Below are 21,601 nucleotides of genomic sequence, written 5' to 3'. Positions count from 1 at the left end.
TAAGAGGCTAAGGTAGTGGACAAAAATTGGAATTATGAGAAAAATATCTGGCTTTGCAAGAAAGCCAAAGCAATAAGTTCCAATCACAATGAACAAAAACAAAAAGTTTACGTCTAGCCCACCACGAGACATTTAACACGCTCGTTTTGGGACTCTGTGTTTGTTTGGTTTGTGGTCGAATCCACTCACCAAACACGGCGATAAGTGTAACCGAAATAAGGTGTGATCTGACTTTCAAACCGGTTTGGTTCTCTTTAGGTCCTAATAAAGAATCTTTAAAATGAACGAGAAACCTTTGTTGGCAAACATAATAAATATAAGATGATGAAGATGGATGAGAAGCTGATAAGATAAAATGATGGCAATGAAAAAAGCATCTACAATTTCATACTCCCTCCATGCCTCCAATTTATTTTCCCAAGTCTCTTTCACTTCACATACTCTATTTTCTACCCCCAAAAAAATCTTAATCGAGTGATTACCATTAAAAACATGGCTCCAAATTTTGATTCCACCTATAAAACATTCTATGATTGTTTTGCATTTAGCGTTTGTCATTAATTCCTAGTTCGAGGTTAGGATAATATATTTAATACATACCTAACAAAACATGACCAATATATTCTCAATCAATTTTCACAATCATGTCCTATAAGCCTATAACAATAACTTATAATGTGCACAGAAGAGATGGGGCAGTATTCAATTATTGTTGATTAATACACACATAAACCAAATCTTCACTACTAGCTAGAAACATATGGACATGTCTAGTTATAAGCTTATACTTGACTTTTACGGTTATAGCTCAATCAAGCGTCTAGACAAGAGTGGATGTCTGGGCGAAGAGTAGTGTAACTTGGGAAATGCTTGATGAACTTCACCAATCAAATATAGAACATTACAGCAACAAAAATAAATACTACCGAGGAGTGTCGGTTTGATCATGTATATAAGCCTTTGGACCTTCAGCAAAATCAAGAAGACCATCGATCAGTCTTAACTTATATTAACCTGAGGAATCATACCTCCAGCTTGGAGGATCCGTTGCTCTAGCTGCAACGACAGTACATAAAACATTGCATTAAAAACGGTAAGAGAGCAGAACAAGTAGGTTTATGAAAAGTTTAGAACTCACATTGAAGAGATCCTGAAGTTTGGTCTTTAGCATCTTATATTCATAATCCACCTGCTGTAGACACCTTAAACACCTATACGATATCACAATTTCTGCGTTAGGTTTCAGGAATTATAGACAGATCCAACAATATTTTTTGCATCAACAATCTAAACTATACACTGGAGAAGAAGTGGCAAAACAGAACTCACCCTTCACGGTTCTGAACATCACAACATTCCTTGAAAGATATACACACATTTTTTACCCTCCTTGCACCAACACTATGTAAAAAGGCCAGAGACCGAGCCATCAAATCAGTGTACTTTGGGTTTCTTAAGAATACATTATAAATTATAATGAGGAAATTTAAGGTTCGTTCCTAGAAACACATGATATATGAATATACCTTGAGCTACTACCCTTGAGTTGATGCACCCCTGAATCTACCTGTTTGAAATCCACATTTTCTGGTCGCTCCCTAAACTCATTTAAAATGCTCAAGGTCATCAAATTAATCCAAACGAAAACACCTAACAAAAATGAAGTAGGGTTATAAGAGGAAAAAGTTGTAGACATACTTACAGAGATCTAGACATGGTATTAATAAGCTTGGAACAGTCGTCAAAGAAGAGAGAGACAACCTCAGCTACAAAATCAGGAGTGCCTTCATCTTGCAACTTTCTCAACTCAGTGAACTGATTATCCAGAAATCCCTTTAAAAAAAGAAGAAGATAATATTCTTTTTTTTTTTCAAAAGCCTTCAAATTTAATATGCATAGAGTAATACCTACCTTAAAAGCTTATATATAACCCTGAAACTATTTATATATCCCCAAGTCTAATCAGACTAAAACAATCAACCAAAGAGGAGCTCACTCAAATGTAAATCCAACCTGTTGATAAAGAGAAACGAGGTAGTCTTGAAACTGTCTCTGCAACTGAGCAACAACGGTGTTCATGGCTCGCTCAACCCGAGACGTGGTGGAGCTCTATTCAAATACACACTTATACCATCATCATCATCGTCAGAATAAACCAACTAGAAAACACAACACAAATGTGTAGAAGCCAGAGAGAAACAAGAATGGGCAATGGAGTCCAAAAGAAAACTCAGATCGATCTGAATCAGAGATTCTGGCCTGCGAGACAGATCAACTCTCAAGAAGCGAAAGAACAAGGACATACCTTTGGGATTTGCTGAGAGACAAGACAAATCTGATCGGAGCCTCAAAAGCTTATTACTACCTTCCGTTGACTATTTCTTTACTTGCACTAGATTTTTGCTTTAATTAACTGACCAGACCAGATAGATAACTTTTAACTTTATTATTTTATTCATTTATTTATTTACTACCACTAGTGATTAACTCGACTGATACGTGAGATTAGGGAAATGCTGCAACTTGACGGTGGCACTGGCACCATTATAATTTTGTATGTCAGGTGACTGCATATATATTTAGTCTATCCCTCCTCCTAATCTATTAATTTCTTTTCGTGTTTGCTAATTAATAATCAGTCCACGTAAATTATTTAAGTAAATAAAAAATAGTCCCTCCTCCATTATGGATAATCATTCCTCATACTTTTTATCAGCGAAATTTTGTGTTTGATACTTTATTGATTAAAAAAATTTATATTAAGTCAACTTGTTTTTTTCTTATTAAGACATGTATGTATTTTTGGTCATAACTTATTTTTGTATTAATTATACGAAAGACACAAGTGTATTGGTAATTTGAGATGCGCATAGCATTTTAGGAAAATTTCAAACAAACAAAGAAAGAAAAGCTTTCGACGAGATGAAAATCGGCGCGAAAGGCCTGGCGGATTCAGGAATCACTGAGATTCCTCCCATCGTTCCGTGCACCTCCTTCTATTTTAGCAAGCCTGAAAGCATCACGAGCTACACAGCAGGTGAATATCCCCACAATTGATCTGAAGGGAGGTAGCGTACACTACAAGAAACAAGATTTGCGGACGCTGCTGGAGAGACACCGTTATATGTTATACGGCTCCGGATCCTCCTCCATCTCAGGACTTGCCCGACGTCTTCGGGTAAGTTTTCACTACTGTTTGGTTTTCAAAACGGTCCGAAATGTTCTGTCCATTAATGTTACGTGACATTTTGATTAATCAAGGACTATAGTTTTTTCTTTATAACATTGGGCTTAATAGTTATGACATACCAGATGCTTAAGCCAAACGGTTTATCATAGATATGTCTGTCACTTTGTATGTCATTTTTTTTGTAACTTTAGTATGTCATTTTTAAAACCTAAATCCTAACGTACTTGTGTTTTAGAAGATTTTTCCTAGAAAAGCTTGACGTTACTTATATAGTATTAGATTTTAGTGTCCGATGCGGGATTTGAATTACCTATTTAGTCTAACAGAAATTGTGGTCTTATTCACCAAAAAATAACATCGAAGTGTTAGTGAATAATAAAAAAATGTATAAAGATTAAAGATACAGAGTTAAAAAGACTTGCATATGACAATAGCTAGGAATCAGGATTAAAGATGATGCTAAGCAAATTTGATGTGGCAGGGAGGTTATGTTGGAGTACTCCAAGGAAGTGATGAGTTTAGGTGAAATGACACTACAAGAAAAAGCATCCCATACCGACAGCCATCTTTATCGCTAAGTAATAGGAACAAGCTCGAACCGATGGTTTTCCGAGAAGACTCAATTAGTTGGAGTTCAGGTCTAGGAAATGAATTGATGTCGGAACTGTGTCGGAAGGCTAACTATTTTTTCTCTCAAACCTAATCTCTCTTTGTTTTCAGATCGTCACCGTCGTCTTGCCTCTCCGACGCCTTCAAGCGTTGCGAGAAGGCCCACTAAATCTCCCGTGGTGTCCATCTCCATCTCATCCCTTTGATTCTACTCCCCTCGTTTTTCCTCTTTGCTTTGTCTTCTGGATCTGTTGATTTCATCATCCGGATAGTCGGAAACCAGGGACGTGTCTGGTTCCTCTGGAACTCTAGCGAGGCTTGACGAGTCTGAGTTATCATTGGGAGCCTTGGGTCTTTCGTTAGACGCTGATTGCGCTAGATCTGGGTCAGATTTAGATCCTGGACATGCCGGAATAACTGATGCGTCGCTGCCGTCTCCATTCCTGCGTCGTTGTCCTGTTCCAGTCAGCTTCCTCTAGCGGTTTACTCAAAGGTTTCGTAGAGCTTCTCCTCTCAATATGAGTGAACGGTGGTAGCGAGGTGTACCATTGAGGACCTCTGTTCCTTAGTTCGAGAAACAACAACCATGACGGTTCTACGGTAATCTTTTGGTTCTTCTTCTGCTCCTGATGTTAGTTCACTAGGTCTTGAGGACAACCTGGAGTCACGACGTCACTTGCTTCAAGCCGTAACCTTTTTATTACCAGTTAGTTCCGTCTGTTTTCAAGGAGTTTCTTTGCTCCTTCCGTGCTTCATGTCCCGTGTTCCTTTGCTCTGACAACTTCTCTAATGTAACATCGATGTCTCTGCCGTATCTTATGTGTCGCGTGGCCGGAGGGAGCCAGCTTAGACCGCCTACGCTTGACCGTGACTCGGGCTTCATTTCTTGCGGCGTTGACTCGGGATTGCATCACTGTATTTTGTCGAGATAACTAAGGGTTTTGTTCGGTTGACGTCCTCCTCCAGTGGTGCGCCGGGGTGTTTGCCAGCCACTGCCGTTGAAGCCTGCTGGAGCCACTTCGGTGAATCTTCGACTGGACATCCTGTCAAGTTATACTCTTGCTTACTGGATCTTCCGTTTAAGTAAGAAGGCATTGGTTTAGGGAGGTTACATTGTTGTTTTCTTGTCCTAATTGTTTTATTAACTTCATGTTTTCCATTGTTTGGAAGCTTGAACTTAATCCTTAGGTTTTTAGAGGTTTTTTAAAACTTTTTGCGGCCTCTAAAAATCAAAATGGCTGTCAAAGCAGGCTATGGCTGCAAGCTTCTTGTAACCAAAACCATCGTTCATAGTAATGACATTTACAATTTAGCAAAAAAAAAAAACTGTGTCGGAAATCTCCGACAAGATATATCTCCGGAAATTTTATCGGAATCGTTTGTCGAAATTCACCGAGACCGTTTCGATGAAATGTGAAGCCACAAACTCGTTGGAGCATGCTCGAAAGTTGGTTTGATCTTACATTCAGATAAATATACTAAATAACTCATCAAAAGAAAACTAAAAAGGATAAAGATAAATGTATTGAAACACTAAAACTAAATCTTAACATATTTAAAAAGATATCTTCTTTATCTTCGTTTTCTTCATATCTTCTCTAAACTCAACTTCTCTGTATTTTTTTTTTTGAAAAAGAAAAGAGTTAAACTCATGTCAGTTTATGAACCAGACCTAATTCTTAGGTGGCCTTGCATCCGGGGACAAACACCATTTAGGCGGCAAGGTGGCCAACGACTCAGAAGCAGAAACCGTATTGGGTTATTTTATAAGTACCACTAGCCCAATCCACGTTGGTTATACTCAACTTCTTTGTTGACGGGAAGAATCTCTTGAAGTGCATACTCAAATGGCTTCTCAGTGTCTTTAGACTTATCTAATCTCAATTTTAAGAATAGATTTGCTGCAAACTTCGTATATATATCTTTTCACATGAACGCTTATATAAAGAAATTCTGAAAACCCATATGGTTGGTCTTGCTTCGATTGGCGTCACATGTACGTTAAAAGCTATATGTGACGCCATGTTTCTTCACCACGTTCAAGAAGGCGAATCCTCGTGTATATAATATGGACCCATCAAGAACTCCTTTCAGAAGATAACCCTCCCAAGTATAGAGCCTGTTCCATCGCCAATGAACTCGTGCCTAAACTCACCTACCTACCTAACTATATACCCTTAACACACATATTTTGTAAATATCTATATAAATAATAATGTTCCTGGTCTCGTGACTAAACTCACCTAACTATGTACACCAAAAATAAAAACTCACCTAACTATCAGTGAGAACATTGCTTAAACGTTTTTGCTTGTTTCTTCGTACATATATACGTGTCGGCTATACAGGTAGTTCTCAAAACATATATATATATATATATATATATATATATATATATATAATAATTATTTTAGATAAATATAATTCCAGTTAATATAATAACTATTCATATTTTGTATTGGCAAAGAAAAATGGAAGTGTTTTATTTTCAACTCATTACTTTATAGGGAGAATTACCAATTATGACTCAAAACTTGGAGTCAAACCCAAAAGAGTACCCCAACTTGGGTCAAAGGCAAAAGTAACCTAAAAGGCTATTGAAATTACAACTATCTCCTTGTGAACAAACAAAAAACGGATTTTTTTTTACGTTTCTATCCCTCGCAAGTCGTCTGTAAACAGACGACTTGAAAATAAGTCGTCCAGACGACTTTAATTTAAGTCGTCTGGACAGTTATTCTTAAACATAATTTAAAAATTTTGTAAAAAATATTTTGATAAGTGAAAAAATTGGAATTATGTAATTAACATATGTCTTAAGAGATATAATTAATATATAACAAATTTCAATTGTTTTCAGCCCAGATGAGTGAAAGTAGTGAGTCATGATATTCTTTAGTTTATGTTTCATCAACATATGTTGTAGTATTGTATGTGTTCTTAGGGTTAGATTTTGGAAAGCATTAAAACCGTTTTTGAAATTTTTTAAAATTACCTAGGCGTGTTCATTTCTGTGTATAGTAAACACAATTGAAGTATAATTTGATTTTATAACGTGGTTAGTAAGTTAATTTAGTCATTTAGTTTAGGGGTTCATTTTAGGGTATTGGACGACTTAATATTTAGTCTTCTGTTCCCAGACGACTAAATATTAGGTCGTCTGATGTACATTATCAGCCAGAATAAGTCGTCTAAACCGGACCAAACCTTAAAGTTTACCAATGTACTTTTAAAGCTAACCGGATTATTTACCCAATATATAAGGTGATTTTTTTTTTTTTTCATTTTCCGCGAACAGAAACCCTAACAGTTCTCTCTCACCGGCGATATCAAAGGCGATTTGAATTCCCACTATTTCCGAACAACCATCGTTCTCAACGTCGGCTATCTATCTCACTTCATTCTCACCGTTGTCGCCGCAGCTTCTTCTAACCCTAGCGCCGCCGATTCCTCCTTCAATAGCATTTGTCTTAGCATATGTCTTTTCAATTTCTTCAAAACAAATATTATCATCATCTTCCTCGTCCTCATCTAGAACCTTTCCATAAAGACTGTAATCCCCACCATTCTGATCCGTTTCACCAACAATAGTGTTATCAGCATCCTCCTCCCCATTTTCCTCCTCCCCATTTTCCTCCTCCCCATCTTGATTTTCATCTTCAACAGACTCATTATCACCAACATCTTCAAAACATTCATCAGCCTCATCATTATCACCAACATCTTCTTCCCATTCACCAGCTTCATCATTATCACCAACATCTTCTTTCCATTCACCAGCTTCTTCTCTTTTCTCTGAAACAGTTTCCACCTTGCTGCGGCTTGATACACAAAGACATACTCTATGCGTTTTGAGTATCTCGAGCAAGTTTCGAACTTGTCTATCACTTGTAACATGAATGAGAGGACTGCCTGGAGTCATCATCATTTCTGCTGGTAATGAGTAGCTAATCTCCACAGTCACTGATCTCATGTCCAGGTTATAATCTTCTTGAGCCATTGCAACAAGTTCAGCATGTGTTGAATCTTCATTCAATAAAAACAATCTTGCTCCTTTGAGATCATCAACCACAAAATTCCAACGGAAATCTCTCAACAACCATTCTCCATACACTGCATGTAACTTAAAAATCATCTGCAAATATTCAAAATAAAACACATTAGTAAACATAGAGAAAATGAAGAAGTTCAATAAACATTATCGCAGACGACTTAGATTTAAGTCGTCCAGAAGACTTAAAGGTAAGTCGTCTAAAGAGGTCACTTTTGCAATTGAAAATTAAAAAGGACGACTTAATTCTAAGTCGTCCGGCTTTGTTTGTTAAAAAAAAAATTTCAGACGACTTATATATAAGTCGTCTACGAAAAACGGGCTAGTTTTGCATTTGACCGAATCGTGTCAGATCTTTGACTATTTCTGGACGACTTATAATTCAGTCGTCTCTGGAAAGTAAAAATTTTAATATTTTATTCAAACTAGACGACTTACACGTAAGTCGTCCTAGGTTAGTTTTGTAATTGAAAAATAAAACTTGAAATTTAACTTTCTCCAGACGACTTAACTAAAAGTCGTCCAGCTAGACGACTTAATTTAAGGTCGTCCGGGATAAGCAAGGTTTGGACGATTTAATTGGGAAAAATTCTGGACGACTTTGCTTTCCCCGGACGACTTTAAATTAAGTCTTCTGACGGGACGACTTTATATTATGTCGTCTGGTAAAAGTTAAATTATGAAGTTTTATTTTTCAACTACAAAACTAACCTAAGACGACTTACACGTAAGTCGTCTAGTTTAATAAAATATTGAAATTTTAACTTTCCGAGAGACGACTGAATTATAAGTCGTCCAGAAATAGTCAAAGATCTGACACTATTCGGTCAAATGCAAAACTAGCCTGTTTCTCGTAGACGACTTATATATAAGTCGTCTGGACTGTTTTTTTCAACAAACAAAGCTGGACGACTTAGGTTAAGTCGTCCGTTTGACCAGAAGACTCATCAGTAAGTCTTCTACATACAGATGACTTACTTGTAAGTCTTCTACGCGAACAGATTTTGAAAAAAATTCAAATTCGTACCTTAAACTAGGTGAGATGACTTCGTTTGCACACAGGGTCTTCTCCAACCACCCAGAACCTCAAACGAAAGCAACCGTAAGTCAAAACGAAAGAAATATGGCTCTGTCAACCATCGACCATATTTTGAATCAAAAGCTTCAGTTTTTTGGATGAATATGGAGAGAAAGTGAAAGAAATGTTGTTTTTAGTTCATAACAATTGAAACAGAGAGAGTGTAAAGAGATTTACGTGCATTAAAGGGCATTAAAAGCTCCAAACAGTTCGTACAAGGTTGTTCCCACTATTCATGGCAGTGGCAATATTGTAAATACTTGAAGAAAATGAGGTTGAGACAGTAAAGAAGCCATTTTCGAAAAACAAAAAAAAAGGGTTAATGGCATTTTCGTAAATAAAATGCAGATGTGGGGTTAAAAACTCAAAAAAAAAAATGAGTCAAAAGAAAAGGTTAGTTTTCTGTTTGAATTCAAGTTTTGAGTCACTTTTGCAATAAGCCCTACTTTATATTTATATTACCTACTATTTATTTTCTTTTAAAATCAAATATTGAAAAAGACATTGAGTTACTTTTTTTATAAAACTCGAAATTAATATGAGACATCAGATACAAAAACTTCCAATTAAACATTTCAAACTTCAAATGTTTAAGTAAATGTTAATTAACTGATTTAATAAAAAGTTTCTATTTAAAAGTTATCTCCTCGTTTTAAAAGTTGAGGTCAAAATCTAAGAGCATCATTACTTATGAGATACTATCTAGAATATTTTTACAGATAAAATATTAATAGTTTTATTAGTATTTTATTAGAACTTACAAAAATAAACTAAAAACAAAAAGATAATAGATTTTAGATGGACATTCTACGTCTTACACGAACACTTAGATGAATCGTAAACATTAGTATTAAAAAAATACAATATTAATATTTATTAATGTTATTTTTATATTAATTGCTATGTATTTTATTTTATGTATTTATGTAGCTGTAGCTATTAGTTTAACTGCTTGCAAAATAGTTTTTACATTTATAAATTTATCATTTTTTATACATTTAAACAAATTTTTAATTTTGATAATTTAAAACTGTGTGGACTTGTATTAGTTAGGCAATAAAAAAAACCGGACATGAATTCAAATAAACTAAACAATTGGTATTACAGTTAGGTGGATGAAAATCTACAATAAATAAATCAAAATACCCTTCAAATATGTTTTTTTTGTAAAAGAAAAACATATTTGAAGGGTATTTGATTTATTTATTGTAGAAGAGATATACCCTTCAAATATGAATAAGAGATACAGCCACCTCGAAAAAAAAACATTTCAAAATACCCTTCAAATATGAATAAGAGATATATAACATAAATCAGTCAAAAAATTTAAATTTCAGTTGTGCCACCTCGAAATAACCTTACAATTAAGGAAAGTAGGTCAGTTTCAAAAAAAAAAAAAAATTAAGGATAGTAGGTACTGAGATAATTCGTTGGAGAAACTGACACTAAGGTAAATCATACTTTTATGCATTAATACTATTTGAAGTAAATTTTATATTCAGCTTTCTAAATGTAATATATGTATATTAATTTTATTTTTATATTTAATATCAAAATATATATTATATATATATTTGTCTAGCCGAGTGTCTTTTAGAACTTTTTTTTTACTGAGACGAAAAGTCGTTTATTACTCGTTTAAATCTTTATTGTTAATCCATTTTGTTGGTCATGTCTTATTTTGTATTATTATAGGAAGTAAGACAAGTATATATATAGAGTGTTCTGAGATGCAAGAGCATAGCATTAGAAAAGCTTTTAAAGAAACAATGTCCAGCAACGTCGTTAGTGGGGTCGAAATGGATGGTTCGAATGAAAGAAAAGTTTTCGACGATAAGAAAATGGGCGTAAAAGCCCTGGCGGATGCAGGAATCAAAGAGCTCCCAGCCATGTTCCGTGCACCTCCGAGTATTTTAGAAAGCCTGAAAGCAGCACGAGCTTCTCAGGATGCGAACCTCTTCCCGACCATTGATCTGAAAGGAGTGAGCCTGCACTACAAGGATCAAGATTTGATGACGCGGCGGAATGTGGTGGAGCAGATCAGAGATGCGTCTGCGAAATGGGGTTTCTTCCGAGTGACCAATCACGGGTTCTCGAAGGATTTGCAGGAGAGGATGCTTGAAGGGCTTCGTCGGTTTCACGCGCAAGATCCATCAGTTAAGAGACAGTACTACACACGTGATCACACTCGGAACTTTCTTTACTACACCAACGTCGATCTCTTCACCTCTGATTCCGCCAGTTGGAGAGACACAACTATTTGTTACACAGCCCCGGATCGTCCCCGACCTGAGGATCTGCCCGCCGTTTTGGGGTAAGGTTTCACTAGTGTCTGGTTTTTAACACGGTCTGTCCGTTGTTACGTGACAGTTTGATTAATTAATCATGCATGGATATTATAGTTTTATTGGATTTACAAATGATTTAGATGTGTTAGTGAATACTAAATAGCTATTGCTTAGTTACAATAGCTAGGAATGAAAACTAAAGGTGATGCTAACTAAGCATGGAAAACATTTGATGTGGCATGCAGGGAGGTTATATTGGAGTACTCAAAGGAAATGACGAGTTTAGGTGAATTGATCTTTGAGCTTCTATCAGAGGCTTTGGGATTAGACACTAATTATTTCAAGGATTTGGATTGCGTCAAGTCTCAGATGATGTTGGGCCAATATTATCCACCTTGCCCTCAGCCTGACCTTACTTTAGGCTTAAGCAAGCACAGTGATTTTTCTTTTCTCACTGTTCTTCTTCAAGACAATATAGGAGGGCTTCAAGTTCTCCATGACGATGCCTGGTTTGATGTTCCTCCTGTCCCTGGATGTTTTGTCGTTAACATTGGAGATCTTCTACAGGTTAAGATCATAAACTGCTGTGGCTTGTAATTAACGGTTTTAAACATAAAATATATATGAAGCTCTTTTGTTGTTGTTGTGTGCAGTTCATAACCAATGACATGTTCATAAGCGCGGAGCATAGGGTGCTAGCGCATACTGCTTCTGTACCGAGGGTTTCAGTGCCATATTTCTTCACCACGTTCAAGAAGGTGAATCCTCGTGTATATGGACCCATCAAAGAGCTCCTCTCAGAAGATAACCCTCGCAAGTATAGAGACTGTTCCATGACCGAGATCTCAGAGATCTTCAGTTCAAATGAGATCACCATTCCTAGGTTACACCAGCTCAGGATCTGAAACATCAATCATTGCTATAATCTCTCCAACTCTATGTTATGTTTGGTCTTCTTAGTTCCTCTTAAAATATCTGCCGCAATAACTACTTCCTCTTCTTCTCTCGAACTGTGTTTGAAAGATATCTGAAAATCTTCGAATAAGGTGTTATTTTGTAATTGAGTTCTTTAGTTATTAAGTAAGTTATCATGTTGTATCAAAAGTTGTGTGTAAGAGTCGTGACTTTAGATTGGAGAATTGTGTCTCTTATTCCAAAAGTCACACTGTTTAGCCAAGTATTGTCAAACCTAAATAAGTTTATGTATGTTGCTTTAATAATAATATAATAAGTTTCAGTAATACTCTGTTTTAACTTTCTAGAAACAGAGATCACAAACGTAATCTGTAGTCTTTATATCTCACAAGTAAAACTTTTGTTCAAGAAGAAACAATTTCTTCTAACATAAGGTGCACTGTAAAAACTAAAATTTCATCTTCACGCCATTGTGTAATACAATATTAATGTACACTTATATTTATAGTATAACATTATCCAGTGCCGTCCCTAAGTTTTGAGTGGCCTACAACACATTTCAGAACATTTGGCCTTTTATATAAATACAAGATGATAAAATCTCCTAGACTATATTTGAGAAGTGATTTTGCCACATGTCTTCTCTACAATCATTCTCACAAAAATAATATGACATGGCTACTAAAATTGATGACATGTCTTATAGATTAATATGACATGGACAATTATATTTAATGTTAATTTATATTTTTGGTAAATTTTTTAAAATATGGTAATAACTCATATGTTACATTTATTGTCGATTTATATTTTTGGACTTTTTTAAATATGGTAATAATTCATAAATCATCATTAAAATAAATATATTTAATTATGACATTTCAGATTTCAAATATCATTTAAATTAAAAATATTTCAAAAATATATACATATTTTTAGAAAATTATAAAATTAAAACATAAAATCAAATTACATAGTAAAATCATTAGTTTCTTATACATATCTACAGATTTTATAAATATTTTTTAATTTTAGTTTTTGACAATTATGAAATTTTGCATCCTATAGACTATATTTGAGAAGTGATTTTGTCACATGTATTCTCTACAATCATTTTCACAAAATAATATGACATGAGTACTAAAATTGATGATATGTCTTATAGATTAATATGACATGGAAAATTATATTTAATGTTAATTTATATTTTTGGTAAATTTTTTAAAATATGGTAATAACTCATATTACATTTATTGTTGATTTATATTTTTGGACTTTTTTAAAATATGGTAATAACTCATAAATCATCATTAAAATAAATATATTCAATTATGGCATTTCAAGTTTTGAAATATAATTTAAATTAAAAATATTTCAAAAATATATACATATTTTAGAAAATTATAAAAATTAAATTATAAAATCAAATTAAGTCGTAAACTCATTAGTTTCTTATATACATCTACAGATTTTATAGATATTTTTTAATTTTACATATTTATTTATTATATTTAATTAAAATAAATAGATAGAAAATCTACCTAAGATTATAATTTTAAATATATACATGCCCATTCTTAAATATAATTCAAAATAAACAAAATTTTTTTATCTTAATTTTAATTTTCAGTTAAATCAAATTTATATTAAAATATTGATAAGAAAAATAAAATTATAATATTAATAAAAAAATTAAATATAATTTATATTTATCTGTTAAAAAGTATTTAAAAATTTTTCACTGCACATGGTGCAGGAAAACACCTAGTATAAGTATATATAACACTACATTATAAATTGTTTAGAAATATTAAACATGGTTAAAATCATAGTTTGGGTAGACCAAAATCATATTTAGCAAGCAAGTTTGTCAGTAGAAAGAACATCGCATAATAATAGGTTGATTCAAAGTCAAAACTGATTAACCCTAACTAGCCATTATATTCTATGAAAAATGTAATTTGTCAGTAGAAAGAACATCGCATAATAATAGGTTGATTCAAAGTCAAAACTGATTAACCCTAACTAACCATTATATTCTATGAAAAATGTAATTTGAGATGTATTTTGTGACTAGAAGCAAATGCCTCACAAGCCTTAGACCGTTGGACGGCATGGCCTCATCAAACACCAAACCATAATATTATATGTCTCTTACATTGTTATAAATGGAAAAAAATTTCCCAACCCTAGAATATATCATGCACATCTTATGTTGCCCAATACACATACGGCCATCTTCGTTTCACCATGCTTGTTTGGGATGATTCGAGAAATGCATAAACCAATTTATATGCAAGATAACAACCTATCTCTCACGATCACCTAAAGCGCCTAAGGTGAAAACCGGTTTAACTACCTGCCTCGGCCTCAGCATAATCTAACGGTTTCATCAAAGAGCTTCTGTCTCTACAAGGACTTAACCATCAACAAGTTCGCAGACATCTTCAGGTCAAAAACAATTACTGCTCCTGCGTTACACCATGTTGTGAATCAGTATCTTCTTTGACAAACTCATGGTTTGTCTCTCTATTCATTATTTGTCGTGACACTATGTCCTTTGTACGACAACATAATAATCATGCACAACTTGTTTCTTCATATCTCATGCTTGTTGGATGATACAACAAATGAATATGCAAGAACAACACCTGCAACCTATCTCTCACCTAAACCCTAAAACCGGTTTAGCTGATTGAGTTCTCTCTACAAATTCTCCCCTTCTTCCTCCTCATGGGGTAACCTATTGGTGTAAAATCAAAACCATTGCGCTTAATTTATCAAAAAATGGATTCTTGCATCCAAGAACTTGAGTTCTCTCATCTCCATATCCCTGTAACCATCAAGAACAAGTTTCTTGTACATCCATCAAGTCCAACACCTGCAGATCAATCTCCTCACCATAGTCTCTACCTATCAAACCTTGATGATACGGTCGGAGCGCGTGTCCTCACTCCCTCCGTTTATTTCTATCGATCAAGCAATGACCAAACCAAAAACAGAGAATCTTTGGTACTCAAACGGCTTCAAGATGCGCTTGGTGAGGTTTTAGTTCCGTATTATCCACTCTCCGGTAGGTTAAGGGAAGTGGAAAATGGGAAACTAGAAGTTTTTTTTGGCGCAGAGCAAGGTGCGTTGATGGTCTCAGCGAGTTCTTCAATGGCCTTAGATAATCTTGGAGATCTCACAGTGCCAAATCCTGCTTGGCTACCGCTAATCTTTCAGTATCCAGAAGAAGAAGCTTACAAAATACTCGAAATGCCGTTGCTTATAGCTCAAGTAACGTTTTTCACCTGTGGTGGGTTTAGCCTTGGGATTAGACTCTGCCATTGCATCTGCGATGGTTTTGGAGCTATGCAGTTTCTTGGCTCCTGGGCTGCTACAGCTAAAAACGGGAGACTGATTGCGGATCCTGAGCCGGTTTGGGATAGAGAAGTTTTCAAACCAAGGAACCCTCCAGTGGTGAAGTACACACATCATGAGTACCTTGCCGTTGAAGAAAAATCGAATCTGACGAACTCTCTGTGGGAAACGAAGCCATTGCAGAAATGTTACAGAATAAACAAGGAGTTTCAGTGTCGGGTTAAAAGCATTGCTCAAGGACAAGACTCGACCTTAGTTTGCAGCTCGTTCGATGCAATGGCTGCACATATATGGAAATCATGGGTCAAAGCACTTGATGTGAAGCCACTGGAATACAATCTCAGGCTCACGTTTTCGGTCAACGTAAGAACAAGACTCCAAGCTCTCAAACTGAGAAAAGGGTTCTACGGTAACGTGGTGTGTTTGGCTTGCGCTACGAGCAGTGTCAGCAATGTAATGAACGATTCTCTTTCCAAGACAACGAGGTTGGTTCAAGAGGCAAGGGTCAGGGTTACAGAGGATTACTTGCGTTCTATGGTGGACTACATGGAGGTGAAACGGCCAAAGCGGTTAGAGTTTGGAGGGAAGCTGATGATAACGCAATGGACCCGGTTCGAAATGTACGAGACTGCGGATTTTGGATGGGGTAAACCGGTTTATGCAGGACCGATAGACTTGAGACCTACACCACAGGTTTGTGTATTGTTACCTCAAGGAGGAGTCGAGTCTGGTGGTGATCAAAGCATGGTGGTTTGCCTATGCTTGCCTCCTTCTGCTGTTCATGATTTCACTCGGCTTTTATCTTTAAAATGACTTATAAATGCAATGATGCAACAAATAAAAAAAAGACGCCAATAATAAAACATCATTCAGATATATATTATCACATGATTTTAGTATTCAGTTCTTGCAGTAATAGCAGATGATTTTATTCCGACAACTGTAAATACTCGAGAAACAAGTCACAGAAGAAATCACCACGAATCATTTAATACAGCACGAGAAAGCCACAAACAAATAAAAGGACGATTTGGTGAAGTTCAAGGCCAAGGTGTTGATGATCTTACATGGATCCAACTGTACAAAAATTAGTTCAAGGCCAAAGTGTTGATCATCTTTATACATTTACAAACTCCAGAACGCCTTCGGGAGTTCTGATAACTATTTACCTGTTCAGAAAAAAAATAGGAAGATGATAGCAAAGAGGTTAGTTTCTCCTCAACTATATTTTTGACAATAAATAGCATAAAGGTTGAGAAAGAGGATTCACCATAGAGATTTATACATAGACCCGAGGCTTTGAGTGTGGTTCCATGAGATTTAATCGCCTACAAAGGAGACCATACCACATACCATCTCGTCTCCTTGTAGCTTCTCTGTGTTGTTGCTGTTAAGATGATGATTACCATTAGCACCTTCATCTGACTTCTTCAGGTGCTCTTCTTTCGGATCTGCTACTGCTTTACAATGTTCTTCAAGCAAAGCAAAACCAAAGTTCACAGGAGATTTTCCTGTAGAGAGAATCTGTTCATTGAGAGTGATATCGGTCTGAACAGGTTGTGTGGTGAAGCCATTTGTGATGTGCTTCGCCATCCGGGTCTCTTCTTGCATATAGAGTTCGCCTGTTACAGGTTTCTCAACAAACCCATTTGTGTTCTCCTTCTCTATTTCCTTGTAGAACCCATTTGTTGTTGGGTAAAGGGTTAAAGAAGACTTGACTGAGTTGTTCATGTGATCCGAATCATGGAAATTATCCATCCGTTTAGATGAACCTACTACAATTAAACCAAATGGTTACTTTCACATAGCTTTAAAGGATATCGACGCTATTGACTTATAAGGTGATGAACAAACTCATAAATGATAACAAGGGAAAGGAATATTTGACTTACTCTCTTCAGAACTTTCAGCAGACTCTACTGATCCTGGCTTCGAGTGACAGTTGATTATATCTTGGCATATCTTCCCATTAGCTTGATAAGATCCCACTGCCGATGCGTGATAACATTTCATGGAAAACCTATGACGTTCAATGATTCAAAGCATATGCATCAGGGAACATATAAGAGTAAACTCGGCAAATAGAATACATAGGATGTGTGAGTAAAGCATGTGAGAATTCTTATCCACCTAGAAACTTTCGTCTAAGAAATGCATAGTACAAGAAGGCATCAAATAATTGTCCAGCTTTTGGGATTACCTCTCCTCCGACGTTGCTTTGGTGCTGTGGAAATGATCAAAAACTGGCAGGAGTTTTTTCTGTTTTATTTCAAGTTCATGGGCTGTGACGTTTTCTATCTCAGACTCTCCACCAGTTGAACTATTATCTTTTGGAGAGTCCATCACGTGAAAAGAAATCTAAAAAAAAAAGAAAAGTTCAAGAGACAAGTACAGCTATAAGCAAGATAGAACGAAATTTTGACAAAAGTACCTTCGAATTTTGCCACACTGGTAATACCCCTGAGGTAACCTTTGCCTCAAAGTTAGAAAGATAGCAATGAGATCTTTCAGGGGGCTTTTCAGAACTAGTTTTCAAGTACCTATCTTCACCAAATTTGCCATTGATGTCAACGGAAAGACATGCATCCTCATGGATTGGTAAGTTACTCGACTCTGTATCCAAATCGTACTGCTTTTCAGTGATACTTTTGGGAAGTCGTTCCTCTGTTTCCAGCCAGTCAGACCTTCTACATACATCCCACCACTGGATAGGCTCAACTTTGACCCTCAAGTCATCCTCCTGAACTTGAGCAGGGGATGCTCTTTGTACTCTAGAAGCACTTTCAGGTGATCCTGTGCAAACAGATGGCAGAAGTTCATGCTGCACTACATGGCCTGATGGAGTATAGACTAAGATATGCTCCAATGAGTTAGTCCGCGAGTTCTGTTGAAGGTCATGAGTAACAGACTTATGAAAAACAGCAGCCACGGCACCCGATGGTACAAAAACTTTTCCAGTTGCAGCAGTGGCAGCATTACTTACTGTGTTAAGCCACCCAAAACTGCTATATTTTATTCTGCTAACCACAGAAAGGGCTACTACAGCTGGTGGTGGTGAAGAATGCTGATTAATTGCCAAAGTTTGAGTATTCCACCATGGAAAAGTTGAAGCTGAATGTCGGGCAGGTTCTTCACCCTCACAATTTAAAGGTAGCAACCCAGCATCGCTGCCAGACGGGTTTAAAACGAAAATATGGCAAGTACCCTTGGATGAAATAATAGCCACCCACTGACTGTGACGGCTAAAGCAAATGTCCTGGACAATCTGTTAAAACGGGAACAAAATTTTCCAATCAAGAAAACCGCATATTAAAAGGAAAGGACATATGTCAACTTAAAGGTATACTTACAGCCGACGTGATCCCTCTATGTAGCTTGAAGAGATGCACATGAGAAGTGTCGCACTCATAGCTTAGGTCACCAGGTGCACTATGCGAACGAGATGGCATGATCTGAAAGACATTGATATTGTTCCCACACACTGAAGCAGTAACCAATAGGGTTCCACTAGGATCAAAACAAAGGGCTGAGATAGGACTAGTATGAGCCTTGAACTGTGATACTACAGCTCCGGAAACAAGATCTTTGACAGCAACCTGTTAAACGAACATTCAAAATGTGTCACAATCTGGCAATAAACTAATCCAAAACACTAAGCAAGGGAACAAAGCTTGAAGCAAGTGACTATTGATTAAGATTTTTGATTCAGGAACCCTAGTAAAACCCCATGTGGAAACTCTGAGCTTTGTAGTACTGACTGCTGGACGAACCTAGTAGAAACGAACAGTGTAACCTAAGAATTGCTCACGATGTTCAAATTCCGAATAAAACTAACCATTCCAGCATTCTCTGCATCCAATCCAGTAACCCCACCAACTTTCCAGATTGAATTTGGCGACGCTGGAGAACTAGATCCATCAGGGAGCATTTCTTGGTAGTATTTTGACAATGTTTTATATCCCATGTCCCCCAAGTTGAGTAGTCCATTGGCTAACTGCTTGCTAGACTCCATCGCATAACGGGCCATCACGCTACTTCCACCTGTCGCTCTACTTGGACTGACACTGGGCGAAGAAACAAAGCTCTGTGGGCTTAGGCGACCCGTTTTCATGGTTATGGCACTGTTGGAAGCATATGCAAGCCACCTTGGACCTACAGCCATCGGACCATAGCCAACATTAACCCTAGTTGTCCCTTGTCTCACTGGCTGAGGAACAGGATAGGTGAGAACACTGAACTTGTTTTCCAGAGTGAGTGCGTCAAAGCAATATATCTGCATAGATCAAATAGAAACCATCAGTAGGGTGTGAGGAAAAAAAGATAAATCTGTTACACTCATGTATAACTTTAGACTTGAAATAGGTGCTATGTTCAATGCAAGCAAGGTTTGATTTGTCTCAAAACCAAATACCAAACACTCACCATGCCAATCAAATAAGAGGAAATACTATTGGTACTAAAGAATTCTTTTTTCACAAGAATCAGAACATTTTAAAGCTTAGTGATACTCACTTGAGTTGCAAGGCCAACAGCTACTACTCGGGAGCTGCATCTAATCATACAAACAGATGACCGAAATCTCAGGACATACACATAACTATGAGACCTGAGGGAGTAAAAACGAACAGTGGTGGGATAACTGGTGGCATCATCTGCTCTACCATCTCTCGCTAATGAACCATTATGGGAAAAACTTTGACCCGAACCCGTGCCAGCTGTGTCATCCCCAGCAACAACCAGCAAAAGCGGATGCGAGTTCCCAAAACCCTCATGACCACCACCAGACCTAGCAGGTAATGGCTGCATCTGTAAGAACGAAACTGCGCCACCGCGTTTAGAGACCAGTTCATTAAAGTTAGAGGAATCCTCAACATCAAAGACTTGAAAGCCGTTCTGATAACCGAGTAAGAGAACGTGTCTGGTGATATGTTGACTCAGTTCAAGAATGCCAAAGCCAGCCCATGTCACCTGCTCACGAAAGCACAGAGCATGAGAGATGCAGATAAAGAACAAAAACAGATAACTCAGCAAATATAACCAACCGTAACTGACAAAATCAGATCAGAAGAGAAGCAGTTACAGATTGTTACTAAGCCTCGTATGTATCATCTCACAGTCTAGGATATGCGAAGAAGAGTCAAACCTACCTACCAACCACCACAGTTCACTAACTAAACAGGAAAAGAATCCAAACAAAAATAGACAAAAAAAAAAAAGAAGAAGAAGAGACCTGATCCTTATCATCTTCAGCAGCGGAGATTGACGCGGCGACTGACGCACCGGCGGAACGAACAGAGGAGGCAACGTTGGTGGCGTTGGCAGATACGGTTTTAAGGCAAGAAGAAATAATCTTAAAGGAAGAAGGTAACAAGCCACTACTATTCTTCCCTTTCCCTTTCTTCATCATCTTTCTCTAAAACCAACAAACAAACTCACAACCGAATAATAACAACAAATAAGATTTTAAGAAGAAGCAAAAAACTGAACATCGCTGTCACGATCATCCACCGCCACCGTCGTCATCACCGTCCACCAAAACACCAGACTCAACCACCACGGAGGGCTTCCGCCGATAGCCACCGACGAGTATAAATAACATCCGACGGTTGAATCCGATCGATCTCTCTCTATCTATATATATCGATGGGGGAAAGCGTTTAAGTAGTGTTTGACTTCAATCGAAAGCTTTAGCAAAAGAATATCAACAGACCTCTCTCTCTCTCTCTCTGGAAAATTTGTCTTCTCGTCTACTTCTCTCTTATATTAAGCCTTTGATTTTCTTTCGAGAAAGCGATTTTCACCAAGTCGTTTTTTCCGCCATTTTTTTCTTTTTCTTTTCTTTTACAGACTGTGCGTTATCATTTTTGTTTTAAAAAAATATTTATTTGGATAACCATCATGGTTCATTTGGTCTTTTAATTAGCAGACTTTATAATATTATTATTTCTTGAATGATTTACATTAGAAAATATATTTATTAATCTCAACCTTAATGGTCAAATCTGGTTTACCTATCCCCAAATTACACTCTACTTTATTGCTCTCTCCACATAGGCAAATATCAATAAGACATCCACAGCTTTATGTAATTTATGAGAATTAAAATC

At 36.5% G+C, this 21,601-nt stretch overlaps 4 protein-coding genes across 7 annotated transcripts; 2 read left to right on the top strand and 2 right to left on the bottom strand.

Moving 5' to 3' along the window:
• Positions 1 to 688: 688 nt before the first annotated feature.
• Positions 689 to 2,436, bottom strand: LOC108853851 (histidine-containing phosphotransfer protein 5). Of its 2 annotated transcripts, none has more exons than XM_057003552.1 (7): positions 2,306 to 2,436; positions 2,014 to 2,109; positions 1,703 to 1,815; positions 1,527 to 1,598; positions 1,330 to 1,401; positions 1,139 to 1,211; positions 689 to 1,056 (listed from the first exon to the last, which is right to left on the bottom strand). In XM_057003552.1, the coding sequence occupies exons 2-7, from the start codon at positions 2,077 to 2,079 to the stop codon at positions 1,000 to 1,002; spliced, it is 453 nt and encodes a 150-aa protein (XP_056859532.1). In that variant the 5' UTR covers positions 2,080 to 2,109; positions 2,306 to 2,436; the 3' UTR covers positions 689 to 999. The 2 variants fall into 2 exon arrangements, with proteins under 2 accessions (XP_056859532.1, XP_056859526.1); XM_057003546.1 differs by having other exon boundaries at positions 1,703 to 1,833; positions 2,306 to 2,435.
• An 8,219-nt stretch (positions 2,437 to 10,655) lies between these two features.
• LOC130508203 (1-aminocyclopropane-1-carboxylate oxidase homolog 4-like) lies at positions 10,656 to 12,457 on the top strand. Its single transcript, XM_057003541.1, has 3 exons — positions 10,656 to 11,242; positions 11,462 to 11,783; positions 11,870 to 12,457. The coding sequence occupies exons 1-3, from the start codon at positions 10,659 to 10,661 to the stop codon at positions 12,119 to 12,121; spliced, it is 1,158 nt and encodes a 385-aa protein (XP_056859521.1). The 5' UTR covers positions 10,656 to 10,658; the 3' UTR covers positions 12,122 to 12,457.
• A 2,339-nt stretch (positions 12,458 to 14,796) lies between these two features.
• Positions 14,797 to 16,380, top strand: LOC130508201 (omega-hydroxypalmitate O-feruloyl transferase-like). Its single transcript, XM_057003539.1, has one exon. The coding sequence runs from the start codon at positions 14,919 to 14,921 to the stop codon at positions 16,305 to 16,307; it is 1,389 nt and encodes a 462-aa protein (XP_056859519.1). The 5' UTR covers positions 14,797 to 14,918; the 3' UTR covers positions 16,308 to 16,380.
• Positions 16,350 to 21,348, bottom strand: LOC130494393 (autophagy-related protein 18g-like). 3 transcript variants are annotated; one of them, XM_057003521.1, is made up of 10 exons: positions 21,205 to 21,348; positions 20,725 to 21,121; positions 20,007 to 20,462; positions 19,330 to 19,767; positions 18,845 to 19,090; positions 17,926 to 18,759; positions 17,695 to 17,852; positions 17,387 to 17,514; positions 16,765 to 17,269; positions 16,350 to 16,663 (listed from the first exon to the last, which is right to left on the bottom strand). In XM_057003521.1, exons 2-9 carry the CDS (start codon positions 20,899 to 20,901, stop codon positions 16,815 to 16,817), a joined length of 2,892 nt encoding a protein of 963 aa, XP_056859501.1. In that variant the 5' UTR covers positions 20,902 to 21,121; positions 21,205 to 21,348; the 3' UTR covers positions 16,350 to 16,663; positions 16,765 to 16,814. The 3 variants fall into 3 exon arrangements, with proteins under 3 accessions (XP_056859501.1, XP_056859505.1, XP_056859510.1); XM_057003525.1 differs by having other exon boundaries at positions 20,725 to 21,125; positions 21,205 to 21,343; XM_057003530.1 differs by having other exon boundaries at positions 16,765 to 17,266; positions 20,725 to 21,335.
• Positions 21,349 to 21,601: the final 253 nt, after the last annotated feature.

Source organism: Raphanus sativus, chromosome 1 (genome assembly GCF_000801105.2).
Source record: "Raphanus sativus cultivar WK10039 chromosome 1, ASM80110v3, whole genome shotgun sequence".
NCBI classification, from domain to species: Eukaryota; Viridiplantae; Streptophyta; class Magnoliopsida; order Brassicales; family Brassicaceae; genus Raphanus; species Raphanus sativus.
Note: the sequence above shows the minus strand (reverse complement) of the source record. Positions and strands in the feature narration are given on the sequence as shown.